Raw genomic sequence first — 13,930 nt, 5'->3', positions numbered from 1 at the left:
ATGACACCACCCTTATGGCAGAAAGTGAAGAGGAACTAAAAAGCCTCTTAACGAAAGTGAAAGTGGAGAGTAAAAAGTTGGCTTAAAGCTCAACATTCAGAAACGAAGATTATGGCATCCAGTCCCTTCACTTCATGGGAAATAGATGGGGAAACAGTGGAAACAGTGTCAGACTTTATTTTGGGGGGCTCCAAAATCACTGCAGATGGTGACTGCAGCCATGAAATTAAAAGACGCTTACTCCTTGGAAGGAAAGTTATGACCAACCTGGATAGCATATTAAAAAGCAGAGACATTACTTTGCCGACTAAGGTCCGTCTAGTCAAGGCTATGGTTTTTCCAGTAGTCATGTATGGATGTGGGAGTTGGACTGTGAAGAAGGCTGAGCACCGAAGAATTGATGCTTTTGAACTGTGGTGTTGGAGAAGACTCTTGAGAGTCCCTTGGACTGCAAGGAGATCCAACTGGTCCATTCTGAAGGAGATCAGCCCTGGGATTTCTTTGGAAGGAATGATGCTAAAGCTGAAACTCCAGTACTTTGGCCCCCTCATGCGAAGAGTTGACTCATTGGAAAAGACTCTGATGCTGGGAGGGATTGGGGGCAGGAGGAGAAGGGGACGACCAAGGATGACATGGCTGGATGGCATCACAGACTCGATGGACGTGAGTCTAAGTGAACTCAGGGAGTTGGTGATGCACAGGGAGGCCTGGTGTGCTGCGATTCATGGGGTTGCAAAGAGTCAGACACAACTGAGCGACTGAACTGAACTGAAAGTATAACTGACAAAATTGTAGGATATTTAAAAATGTATACAATGTTATGATTTGACATATGTATACACTGCGTGAGGACTCCCACCATTGAGTTAACTAACACAACCATCACTTCACATACTTTTTTTTTTTGATGAGAACACTTAAGTTCTACTCTTGGCAAATTTCAATTATACAATACAGTATTTTCATCACCTTGTTATACATTAGATCTTCAGATTTTATTCCTCTCATAATAAAATTTATGCCCTTTTCCAGCCTCTTCCTATTTCTCCTACCCCCTCCAATCATAGTCATTATTCTACTCTGTTTCTACGTGTACAATGTTTTATTTTTTAAGTGATACCAGGAAGTATTTGTCTTTCTGTGACTGGCTTATGACACTTAGTAGAATGCCCTCCAAGTTCAGCCATGCAGTTGCAAATGACAGGATTTCCTTTCCTGTTGTTGTTGAATAGTATTCCATTGCATAAATGTGGAATGAGATGTGCGTGTGTGTGTGTGTGTGTGTGTGTACACACACACGACACATTTTCTTTAACCATTCTTTTGTCAATGGACACTTGTTTCTATACCTTGGCTACTAAGATAATGCTGCAATAAACAAGAATACAGATAGTCTCTTTGAGATGATGACTTTGTTTCCTTTGGATACACACTCAGAACTAGGATTGCTGGATTACAGAGGCTCTTTTAACTCCTTGAGGAATTCCCGTATTGTTTTCCATGGTGGCTGTACCAGTTTACTTTCCCACCAAAAGTGTACACAGGTTCCCTTTCCTCCACATCCTTGACGATATCTGTTGTGTCTGGTCTTTTCACTAACAGACAACGCAGTAAGTGTGAGGTGATACTTCATTGTGGTTATGATTCACATTTTCCTGATTAGCAATGCTGAGCAAGTTTTCATCTATTTGTTGGCAATCTGTATGTCTTCTTTGGAAAAATGTTTTATTCTGGTCCCTTGTCCATTTTGTAATTGCATTTGAGGGTGTTTGCTTTGTTCTGCTACTGAGCTGAATGAGTTCCTTGCATTTTTTGGATATGAATCCTTTATCAGATATAGAGTTTGAAAACATTTTCTCCCATTCCATAGCTTTTCATTCTGTTGTTGGTTTTCTTTGCTGTGTGGCTTTTCAGTTTGATATAGTCCTACATGTTTATTTTTCCTTTTGGTGCCTTTGCTTGTGGTGTCAAATTCAAAAAAATCATTGCCAAGATGGACGTCAAGGAGCTTACTCTCCATGTTTTACCCCAGGGGTTTAAAGTTTCATGTCTTACATTTAAGTTTTCAATCCATTTTGAGCTGGCTTTTGTGTATGGTTTAAGATAGGAGTCCCGTTTCCCCAACACCATTTATTAAAGAGACTGATGCTGAAGCTGAAACTCCAATACTTTGGCCACCTGATGCGAAGAGCTGACTCATTTGCAAAGACCGTGATGCTAAGAAAGATTGAGGGCAGGAGGAGAAGGGGACGACAGAGGATGAGATGGTTGGATGGCATCACCAACACAATGGACATGGGTTTGGGTGGACTCTGGGAGTTGGTGATGAACAAGGAAGCCTGGCGTGCTGCAGTTCATGGGGTTGCAAAGAGTCGGACACGACTGAGTGACTGAACTGAATTGAACCCTTTCTCCATATACACATGGCTTTATTTCTGGGCTCTTTGTTCTGCTCCATTGATCTATAGGTCTGTTTTATGACAATATCATACTGTTTTGAATGCTATACCTTCACAACATAGTTTGAATTCAGGAAATGTCATCCCTGCAGCTTTGTTCTTTCTCAAGATAGATTTGGCAATTTGGATTTTGTTTTTCTGTGTGTGTGGTTCCATACAAATTTGAGGATTGTTTTTTTTCCATTTCTGTGAAAAACGCTGCTGGAATTTTGACAGGGATTGCACTGAATCCATAAATTGTTTTGAGTATTATGGATATTTTAACAATATTAATTTCTCAATCTATGAACACAAAATCTTTTCATTTATGTCTTTAATTTCTTTCATCAACATCTTATAGTTTACAGATCTTTCACTTAAATTTACTCTGGTTTCCTTCTTTTTCATATTATTATGAAATAATCTTCTTAATTTACCTTTCCAATAGTTTGTTGCTGGTGTACAGAAATGCTACTCAGTTTTGTATACTAATTTTATACCTGTCAATTTTCCTGAAATTATTTTTAGTTCTAACAGTATTTTCAGTTCAGTTCAGTCACTCAGTCGTGTCCAACTCTTTGCGACCCCATGAATCGCAGCACAGTATTTTGTGTAAGCATAAAATCTTTAGGGTAGTCTACATATATCATGTCCTCTGCAAGCAAGGACAACTTTAATTTTTCCTTTCCAACTTGGATGCCTTTTACTTCTTTTCCAATTGCTCTGGTTAGGACTTCCATTCCCTTGTTTTTAATCTAAATTTTTTTAAAATTTATTTTTGGCTACACTGGGTCTTCATTGCCTTGCACGGGCTTTCTCTAGTTGCAGGGAGTGGGGGCTAATCCTCTAGTTGTGTCTCAGGGCTTCTCATTATGGTGCCTTCTCTTGTCATGGAGTATGGCTCTAGGGCATGTCGGTTTCAGTAGTTGTGGGCTTAGCTGCCTGGTGGCATGTGGAATCTTCCTGGACCAAGGATCAAAACCATGTCCCCTGCATTGGTAGGCAGATTCTTTACCACTGGATCACCAGCAAAGTCCTTCGATTACCTTCTGAATAACAGTGATAATAGTGGACATCCTTGACTTGTTCCTGATCTTAGAGGAGATCTTAGAGGAAAAGCTTTCAGCTTTTGAGTGTGACGTTAGCTGTAGACTTGTCATCTACAGCCTTTATTATATTAGTATATTCCATCTACATCTAATTTGAGGTTTTATCATGAAAGGATCTTGAATTTTGTCAAATGCTTTTTCTGCATCCATATTGAAATGATCATGATTTTTAATCCTTCATTTTGTTAATGCGGTCTATCGTATTTAATGATTAGCATATGTTGAATCATCTGTACATCTCAGGAGTACGTTCCACTTCATTATGATCCTTTTAGTCTACTATTGAATTCAGTTTGCTAATATTTTGTTGAGAATATGTCCATCTATCTTTATCAGGGATACTGACCTGTTCTTTTCTTTTCTTATAGTGCCCTTGTCTGGCTTTGGTATCAGGATAATACTGATCTCGTACAATGAATTTGGAAGAAGTACACTCTCTTCTGTTTTTCAGAAGAGTTTGAGAAGGATTGGTATTAATTCTTCTTAAAATGCTTGGCAATATTCATCAGTGAAGCCAAAATCACTGCAGATTGTGACTGCAGCCATGGAATTAAGACGATTGCTCCTTGGAAGAAAAGCTATGACAAACCTAGACAGTATATTAAAAAGCAGAGACAATACTTTGCCAACAAAGGGCCCTATAGTCAAAGCTATGGTTTTTTCAGTAGGCATGTACAAATATGAGAGTTGGGCCATAAGGAAGGCTAAGCACCAAAGAATGAATGATTTCCTCCAGTGGTACTAGAGGAGACTCTTGAGGGTCCTTTGGACAGTGAGGCGATCAAACCAGTCAACCTTAAAGGAAATCAACCCTGAACATTCACTGAAAGGACTGATGCTAAAGCTGAAGCTCCAATATTTTGGTCACCTGATGTGAAGGGCCAACTCACTGGAAAAGACCATGATTCTGGCAAAGACTGAGGGCAGGAGGAGAAGGTGGCAACAGAGGATGAGATGGTTGGATGGCATCATCAACTCAATGGACATGAATTTGAGCAAACTCTGGGAGATGGTGAAGGACAGAGAAGCCTGGTGTGCTGCAGTCCATGGGGTCACAAGGAGTCGAACACAACTGAGCAACTGAACAACAGTGAAGCCATCTGGTCCTGGACTTCTCTCTATTAAGAGGTTTTTATTTACTAATTCAATCTCTTTGCTGGTAACTGGTCTGTTTAGATATTCCATTTCTTCATGAAATAGAAGTAGGTTGTATGTTTCTGGGAATTTATCCATTTCTTCTAGGTCATCTCATTTGTTGGTATATAGCTGAATCAATTTGAGTCTTCTTTTTTCCTTAGTGTAGCTAAATGTCAATTTTACTTTTTAAAAAAACCCATTCTTGGTTTCATTGATCTTTCCTATTGTCTTTCTAGTCTCTATTTCATTTATTTCTGCTTTGATCTTTGTTAATTCCTTCTGACTTTGAGCTTATTCTCTTTCTAGTTCCTTGAAGTACAAAGGTAGACTGAGATTTTTTTTTGTAATGTAGGTGTTTATCATTATAACCTTCCCTCTTAGAACTGCTTTTACTAAGCACCAAAGAATGAATGCTTTGGTATGCTGTTTCCATTTTCATTTGTCTCAAGATATTTTTTTACTTTCCTTTTGATTCTGTCTATGAACCATTATTTAGGAGCATGTTGTTCAATCTCCAATTTATAAATATTTTTCCTCTCCTACTTTAGTCCTTCTCCCTAACCCACTTCATATTTTTATCACCTCAGTTCCGACCACATCATCCTTCAAATGAAGCAGGCACTTTAAATCTCTATTTCAGCCTTAAAATATGGTTGAAAGCATTCCCCAAGGAGAGGATATTCCTGAGCTGCATCAGAAGCAGGCACACATCTACTCCATCTTATACAGGCTTTCTCTTCCTCACTCCTGCTTATTTTCCTCCCGATTTATGCCTTTGTTATATCTTTGTCTTCTCCATGCATGCATCTTAACCTCTCAGAAATATCCAGTGGCAACCATGGGCATGATTAAGCCTTATTAATGACAGTACTGAAGGAAATGTGCACCTTCATGTTAAAGACAAAGCAGAATCCTCATTGCAAGACTAATGTCCAAAGAATAGATTTCCTATTTTCTATCAGGTCAACAGTTGAAGGACTCTTGTATCTTTTAAAGATATATATATTTGAAGTATCACATATGCAGCTATAGAATAAATGGAATTGGCTTCCAAATTCTCAAGTAGGGAACAGAGTGGAAAGTATAAGTAAAAAAATAAATAAATAACTGGTCAATATATAACTGCTGAAGCTGGTTGATGGGTACATGGGTTTTTTTTTTTTAATATAGACATCTTTCAAAATAAAAAGTTAAAAAATTAAAATTAAGGCCTTCAAAAAGAAGCAACTAAAGGAAAAAAGTTCTGCACATAAGCTCTCCATTTATGTAGTATAATTGAAACATCTGGGTAGAATAGATAACGTGATCACCCTAATGAAAAAAAATAATACTCCAAACTTAGATAAAATATATTCTAAAGAGATAAAAATATTCTAATAAATAAAAGAAAATAAATCTGCTTCTAGATTGAAAGGGCAGGAAAAGGAACTGAGGGAAAGGGTAAATAAAGGAAGTTATACTAAAGCTAAAGATCTTGTGTTCTTAGAAAGGCATCTCATCTAACTATGAGATAAAAATAGCAGAGCTTCAGAAATACTGTGGCTTTGAATGAGACTGAACTCATACATTTAGCTCTGTCTTTCAAAACTCTATTACTCACCAAAAATCACAATAAAGAATGAAAAACAAAACAGAAGCTCAAAGACAAAGAGAACAAAAAAAGAAGGCAGCAACTACATTTTTAAGTTTAGAGTGCAAAGAGGCAAACGATAACTGGTTTAGAAGGCCCAAGAAAATTAGAAAAGCAAAAAAAAGCAATCCAATGTACGTAACAGAATCTGCCAAAGACTCATGCATTGGCTGTACCAGTACCCCTAGAGTGATGGCAAAGGTGGCACTGAGAACAGGAAGCTTAGATGGAAGTTCGAACCCCATGAATGAACTGAAGTACTCAAAGATTTAGAGTTGGGTTTTTGTGTGTTTGTGTTTACTCCCCCAGAGCCAGGCTTCTGGCCCTCTTCCAACCCTGGCACACAACAAGGTGAGTTTTAACAGAGGGTCTCTGGACTAAGAGAGACAAGGCACAGGTGAAGGGAGGAAAATAAACGAAAGCCCACTTCCACTGGAGGAGGAAAGAAAGGGCAACCCACTCCAGTATTCTTATCTGGAAAAATTCATGAACAGAGGAGTTTGGCAGGCTACAGTCCATAAGGCTGCAAAAAGTCGGACATGACTCCACACTGAATACTGAGACCTGTAACCCTCTTGTCTTACTCAGCAACCAGAATATCAAAAGCCAGGTCTAATACTTCAGATGGGAAGCCAAACGATTATTCTGATTCCCCTGTCCAAAATAAAAGATCTGAACTAGAGGGTCCCCAGTAAGACTACCCACCCAGAGAACTTTACAGTAAGGTACATGAACCCAAAGCTCCCAATAAGCCTCAATCCTAATTTTAATATGAGCAGAAGACGACTTGGAAGAAGAGCTGCTAACATGAAAAACAGAGATCCGAACAAAAAGAAATAAAGTCACTTGAAGGAAAAAGGCAGATTGCAAGAAGAAGAAAATTTAAAAACAAAACACCTGTCTATAATATTTTTGGAGAAGTGAGAGAAAATAGTACATTCATGAAAGAAGAACAGTATAGTTTTTTAAAAATATTAGGAAACCAAAAAGAACTCCTGAAAATTAGAAATATAATAAAAACAACTTAATAGAAGATTCAGGAGAGAAAAGAGAACTAAAGGATCATACAGTTATTATATTTACTAGTTCAAGACAAGAAAAAAAATAGAAGAATATTTTCAAGAACTGAAGTACACAGCTTTCAAATTAAAAGAGCCCCTGAATGTCCAACAAAATGAATAAAAATAAACTCACATCAAGGTACATCATCATGAAATTTCAAAACACTGAAAATAAAAAAAAATCTTAAAACCTCTAGAATGGGGGGAAAAAAACTATCAAAAGAGACCAAAAATGAGAATGGTAATTAACTGCTCAGTGGCAACACTGGATGTTAGAAAAAAAAAAAAAAAAGAGATTTATTTTCAAATTAGGTGGGAAATAAATTCCTATTAAAATTCTATACCTGGCCAAACTAAATGTAATGATAGAGCAGAGGTTTTCAGATATAAAAAGTCTCACAAAAGAATTATTTTACTTTCCTTAGGAAGCCCTTGCAGTAAGTATTCTACCAAAAAGAGGGGGAAAAATCATAGCAAATGAAGAGATGAAATCCAGCAAATGGAAGGTTCAACATAACAGGAGGGCAAATGGACTCCCCAGCATGAAGGTGAAGGGAGATCACAAGCTGATAGCTATGTAATAAGTACAAAGTTGGGTATCAGAAAGTTCCAGAAAAGTGGTGCAGGGGCTGTGGAAAACTGTCTGGTAGTTCCTCAAAAAGTTAAAATTATCATATGCTCCAACAATCCCACATCTTAGAAATATACTCAAAAGATTCGAAAACAGGTATTCAAACAAATACACGCACACCAATGTTCACAGCAGCACTATTCGGAACAGCCGAAAGGCGAGAACCCAAGTAAGCGCCCATGAACTAACGAACAGACAGACAAAGATACGATATACCCATACAATGGAATATTATTCAGCCACAAAAAGAACGAATTACTAATATCCACTACACATAGGTAATCCTTGAAAACACTATGCTAAGATGAAGCCAGACACAAGAATTCGCATTGTGTAATTCCACTTATACGAAATATCCAGAATAAGTAACTCTATTGAGACAGAAAGCAAACTGGCGGCTTCGCGAGCTGAGGAGAGGCAAGGATGGAGTGTGACTGCTTCTTCGGTACAGGGTTTTCTTTTGGGGTAACGAGAAGGTTTTGGAATTAGAGCTGGGGAATGTCCTAAGTGCCACTGAACTGTGCACTTTCACATGGCTAATTTAATGTTAAGCGAATTTTACCTCAAAATTTTTTTAAAAAAAGAAAGCTCCTGGATTGCTCCAAAAGAACAAAACTGATCAGACACTTACTCTGTTTTAAATATATTAAAAATGAGAGTTTAATAACTGAGGCAGAGTCTGAGAATGAATTAGCATTAACACCCACAAAATGAACCTATGAAAATTAGAGTCTCTAAGAAAAGTAATCATTTTAGTCATGCACAATGTTTATAAAATTGTGGTGATTCAAATATGATCATCTAAGCAGAATCATGACATAATTCTACGGAGGGTGGGGACCGAAAATGTCTGAGAGGAAAAGGTGAAAGAGCTAGTTGCCAATCTTCAATTGTTCAAATTAAATTTAAAAACTATCTAAGAGGGAAAAATTAAAAATTAAAGTATCAGCAGTTCAAAACATTTAAATAATGTTTATTATTTAAAGCTATGAAAGTAAACACTGAAGGAAAGAAACAATTATAAGAATTTAAATAAGTTGCCTCAGGGAGTGGGAAATGAAAAATGAGGTTAAAATTCCGCAGAGAATTGCCATTTTTTGGTAATAAACCTAATAAAAGTAAAAGGGAAGGAGACAGAATGTTATATACTTGCACGGGTTATGAAAAACTAAGCTCACCTGAAGAAACTGTGTGAATTCTGTGTAGTTTAGGTGCTTCTTCCGATTATGCCCAAAATGTAGCCGGATAAATTCACAGTCCCAATTAAAAGGGATATGATGATGAATAGTAGTCTGTCCAAAAATTTCTTTGACATTTTCTTGAAAAGGAAAATAAAAATAAAAAAATTATCTCTGCAATAAGTAGTTTAGTCCACTGCAATGTTCCTACAGAAAGAAATTAAGAGAAATTTTAAAAGTCAATATTATCTGCTTCTATTAAGATTAGCTGCAAAATTTTTTGTGCCCAGAAACCCATGCACAGGAACACAATTGATACAAAATATAATTTTACAGTTAAGATTGTGTACCATTACATATAAGGCCATGAGATTCTTAATTTCTCTTGATTTAATTTTAATTAGTTAGTGATTTATATCTTGCACTATAAATGGCTGCTACTTTGCATTCCAGTATAAAATCAATAGTGTTTTCCCGGTTCCTCAAGGAGTCGAATTAAGCCCTTTATCAGAAGCATGAATACCTAAATTACGGTATAATGCAATATTTGTCATACTAAGTATGGCTTGATTGAGGCTTGATTATTACATTCACACTAGCCTGAATATATCTATTGAAGATAGGTATAAGAAATACTACCCAAAGCATATCATTAGCTCAGCAGCAAGCACCTTATTAAAAGCTTCTGATATTGTCAAAAATATGGTCTTGACACAAAGCTTCAAAATCCCCATAAAAACCATGATTATTAGTCTCAGCTATTAAAATATTTTAAGATAAGTGAAATTAGTGATTCACTTTTAAATAAAGAAGGACTAAACACAGTATACTAACTTTTAGATAGGAACCAGTCACACCATGTAATATACAACCAAAACCCTCTGACAGCTTGTCTTCATGCACTGACAATGGCATTCATTTTCTTACAGAGTTCTACACTTACTAGAAAAGTCAATTCACAAATGACTGGTACTTTAACAAGCATAGACTGGATAGACTAATTTAGAAGCTCATGCCAAAAAAAAAAAAAATCATTAACAAAGTTAAGAAAGCAGGAAGCCTCTTTTACTGATGTCTTAAGAACAAAATTATTTTCAAATTTAAGCCAATTATATTAGTGAAAGGGTTTTATTATCTATAGCTATCAATTATATTAAGAATTAGTAAATATAAGCTTAATGTTTTATAATCTCCAACTATGCTATTTTATCTAATTTCTGAAAATTCTCTAAACAGATATAAATCTCACATTGTAAATGGTTTAATGGATTCCCTTTAGCTTTAATATTCTTTTTTTTGATAAAAGCATTGCTATGGTGGGGCTGTAGGGGAAGTGTAAGAATCCTGAACTGGAAATCCTACCAGTCTGGACTCAACACGACAGCTCTGAATAGGTCACAGCGATCGGTCAGTTGGAAGGCGGCATTGGATGTCACTGGGGAGATGGGATTCTCATCTTTTCTTTCAAATGGAATGTAGCATCTATTTCTGGCCTAAATAGCAACAGTATTTCAGAGTTTTCAAATCATGTCAATTATTTTCATCTTCCATAACACAAATCAAAGATATGAGCTTTAGTTTCTGAAAGCAAAGAATTAATGCAGTAGCAAGTTACGGGATTCTAAACAACACAGAGGATTACCCTCAACTCTATGTGAGACTTCAACAAGTTGTAAAATATATTAAAGTTTACAAAATTATTAAAACAACAAGGATGGCAGAAAACTCTTTTGAGCTAAAAATACTATGGCAGTTTAGCAAAGATTTTTTTTTTTTAGGATCCTACCTGCTTCTCTTTCCAAACTAATTTGGTTTCTTATTTTCAGTATTAAACTAAGGGAATATGAAGAAATTGACGGAAAGTATATTAGGATAACTTAATTACATTAAGAGAAATTATTAAAGGGAATAAGTTATTTTATAACCTTTATTTAAAGGTTAAAACTCTCAAAACTCAAGTGCTTGATAAGAAATATACTGTTATTGTATAAAACTTACTTAGCAGCAGTAACAGAATACAACTGAATTCCCTTTGTATGTCTGGAAAATACCAGAATCTCATGTGAAACTATATCAAATAAAACCAGACTCAAAATCTTTCAAACTTATGAAAAGTTAATGAACCATAAAAATTGCTTTTTCTATCACAAAAAGGACATTTATAAACCAAAATTACAATGTGTAACTTACATTCAGAAAAAAATGGCACTATAATAAAAACTTTTAACAAAAATTCTACTTAGTAAACTTCTTAGCAACCTTTAAATAAGATCTTACAATACCCTTGAAACAATTAAACTGATGGCTTAAATTACTCATATTAATTTCTCCAAATATAGAAGTGTCATTTTCCATGAATATTTGTTTAAACATTTCCCACTTCTCCCAAAGTGGTCAGCTGACAGTTTTGTACATGGTTTTATTATGACCATTATTATGTGCTATGGTTTATTAACTACCCCCAGACACTTTTAATTATTTTAGCCATGTCACAGGTTGCAAACTTTCAAACCTACTCTGGCATCTCTTGATATATCCCACTTCCTTTCTGTTATTGTTTCTACTACCAACTCCCTAAGGCTAAATCAGGAAGCTTGGAGAAATAATTAGTACAACTACTGTTTTAAAGTCAAATTCATAATTACCACTTTACTTTTACCAGGATATGCTTATCCAAAAAAAAAAAAAGTTGTACAAAAGCTCCAGAACTGGAGAGCTTAATACTGAGGCATTAGCCCAAAGCACTAATGATCTCCTCTTATCCAGTTTTATCAGGCTCTGTATGACATGAAAGGGGGCACCAATAATCTCAAAAACACCCAATGTATCCAACTGAAACTACATAGTAAGTTTCTCCCCAGAGAGAATCCCGTCTTTCCAGTGGCAAACAAAGGTCTTTAGCTCTCTAAGCAGTGCTATTTCAGTTGCCACAGTCCTGGCTTGGATGAAAGTGATAGGAGAGTCACATCTTATTGGCAACAGGATCATGATCGAGTGTTTTATATCAGGTTGGCATTGCTAAGGGAAATAGGAATCCATTTGTTTTCTGACATACAGAAAACAAAAGACCACTTTTTCACTTCCTGCGGAGCATGGGCTTATAAAAGAGATGGTTTATAATTCCTTTGAAAGGGGAAACGGGGTCAGATACAAAAGTAGCCTGTCATGTTCTTTGCTTAAAGGAGAAGAGCACAATGATTTGTCAGGAGGGCAGGTAAATGGTGACAACTGTGATTAAGTAAAAATGTTCACAGACCTATAACATTAGTCAATTTAGCTGTATCAGTCACTTATGATGATTGGACTAAATGAAATACACGGAAGCATATATATTAGGTAAATATGTCTTAACAGAGGTTTTAATTTCCCCAGCAGCCCACACTGCGTCTCCCCATCTTATCCACCCTCATCCCTCCCCTGGTCCTTATGGGAGCTTCCTACTGGTCTTGTTCACCTTTCTGCAGTACAAAATTACCTCTGACCGGGGCTGGCACTCTTCTCCAAGACTGCCACCATGCCTGTTCCATGAATGAGCCTGGAAGGAGCTGCTGTACCAACGGTGTGGCCAGAGAACTCCTCCTGTAGGTATACAAGCCATCAGCCCTGTGACACAGCCCACCTACCATCAGCCCAATGACATCCTGATTCCAAGGATTCCAGCCCAGCAGGAGCCACTGCTTCCAGCTTATAGGCTTGAGAGCAAACATTTTTATTGTCAGAGGGGAAAAAAAAAGAGAGTCCTCAACAGCTGTTTCACCTGCACAGTTCTTAAAGTGAAGTCAGAGAGGCTTTTAAAAGGACTCCCACCATGAACAATGAATATCCTTGTGTATAACTGAACAAAAACAATGGCAAGACTTGTGGAAGAGTTTCTCAGAGAAAGAAAACTTGAGGGGAAAGAAGAGGAACAACCAAGAGACTGAAAAAGAAAACAAAGGAAAACAAACAAGAACAATAAAAAAGATCAACAACAGGAGCTTGTAGAAGTCCCAGCCAACACAGCATGTCAAGCCAGACTTCTAAGTCCTACTTCAGGTGGCTTGTTAATTTCTGGGGTGACCTTCTCTGTTTTACTGAGGGAAAAGTACTTCTATTAACCTCTTTACCTACCTCCAAAAGGGACTACTGTACAATCAGTCCACACAGTAGTCCTGCTGCCAAATATACGTAAAGGTCCATTTCTCAGGAAAAATGAGTTTACATTTAAAGAGCATCTATTACTATAGAAGGTAGATGCTTCAACAATCTATCACCAAATGGCATAAAAACAACTGATACCATGTCCTATTTTTACCTCAAACTCTAAGCATTTTTGAGTATTAATGTGACCTTCTCTGTAATATCTGAGTCTCAAAAATTCTAATTCGAACACCCAAGTGAAGCTCTCATTCTTACCAAGTTAAACTAGGTATTTATTACCATCAGGATTTCATATTATACTATGTCTATATCTTTGTTTCCACTGACAGAGGATATGACATTTTCCATATCTAGATTTCCATCTCCTAAACCTTTTAACCATAGCAGCAGTCATGCCTAAGACACTCCAATCTGATTATTATGCCCTTTATGGAAAAGGAGTATTTTAAAGGCACAAATGGAACATGTATTTATTTGCCATACACATTGGTGGTCAAACAGCATAAAATTAAAAGGAATCCCTACTTTTTGAGGGTTATACAGTCATACTGATGGTCAAACAGCATAAAATCAAAAGGAAAACCTACTTCTTGAGAGTTCTACAGT

At 36.6% G+C, this 13,930-nt stretch overlaps 1 protein-coding gene across 3 annotated transcripts in view; it reads right to left on the bottom strand.

The window, feature by feature from the left end:
- The window catches only part of SLC25A12 (solute carrier family 25 member 12), a 99,089-nt gene that overhangs the window by 48,150 nt on the left and 37,009 nt on the right, over window positions 1-13,930 (bottom strand). For 2 of the 3 annotated variants that reach the window (XM_012133795.4, XM_004004597.5), the window contains exon 5: window positions 9,185-9,324. In XM_012133795.4, the coding sequence (XP_011989185.1) occupies window positions 9,185-9,324 (140 nt within the window). Of the gene's footprint in view, window positions 1-9,184; window positions 9,325-12,659; window positions 12,764-13,930 lie in introns of all 3 variants that reach the window. The other variant, XM_042243724.2, reaches the window with a different exon arrangement.

Source organism: Ovis aries, chromosome 2 (genome assembly GCF_016772045.2).
Source record: "Ovis aries strain OAR_USU_Benz2616 breed Rambouillet chromosome 2, ARS-UI_Ramb_v3.0, whole genome shotgun sequence".
NCBI classification, from domain to species: Eukaryota; Metazoa; Chordata; class Mammalia; order Artiodactyla; family Bovidae; genus Ovis; species Ovis aries.
This window is presented reverse-complemented; position numbering and strand designations above follow the sequence as displayed.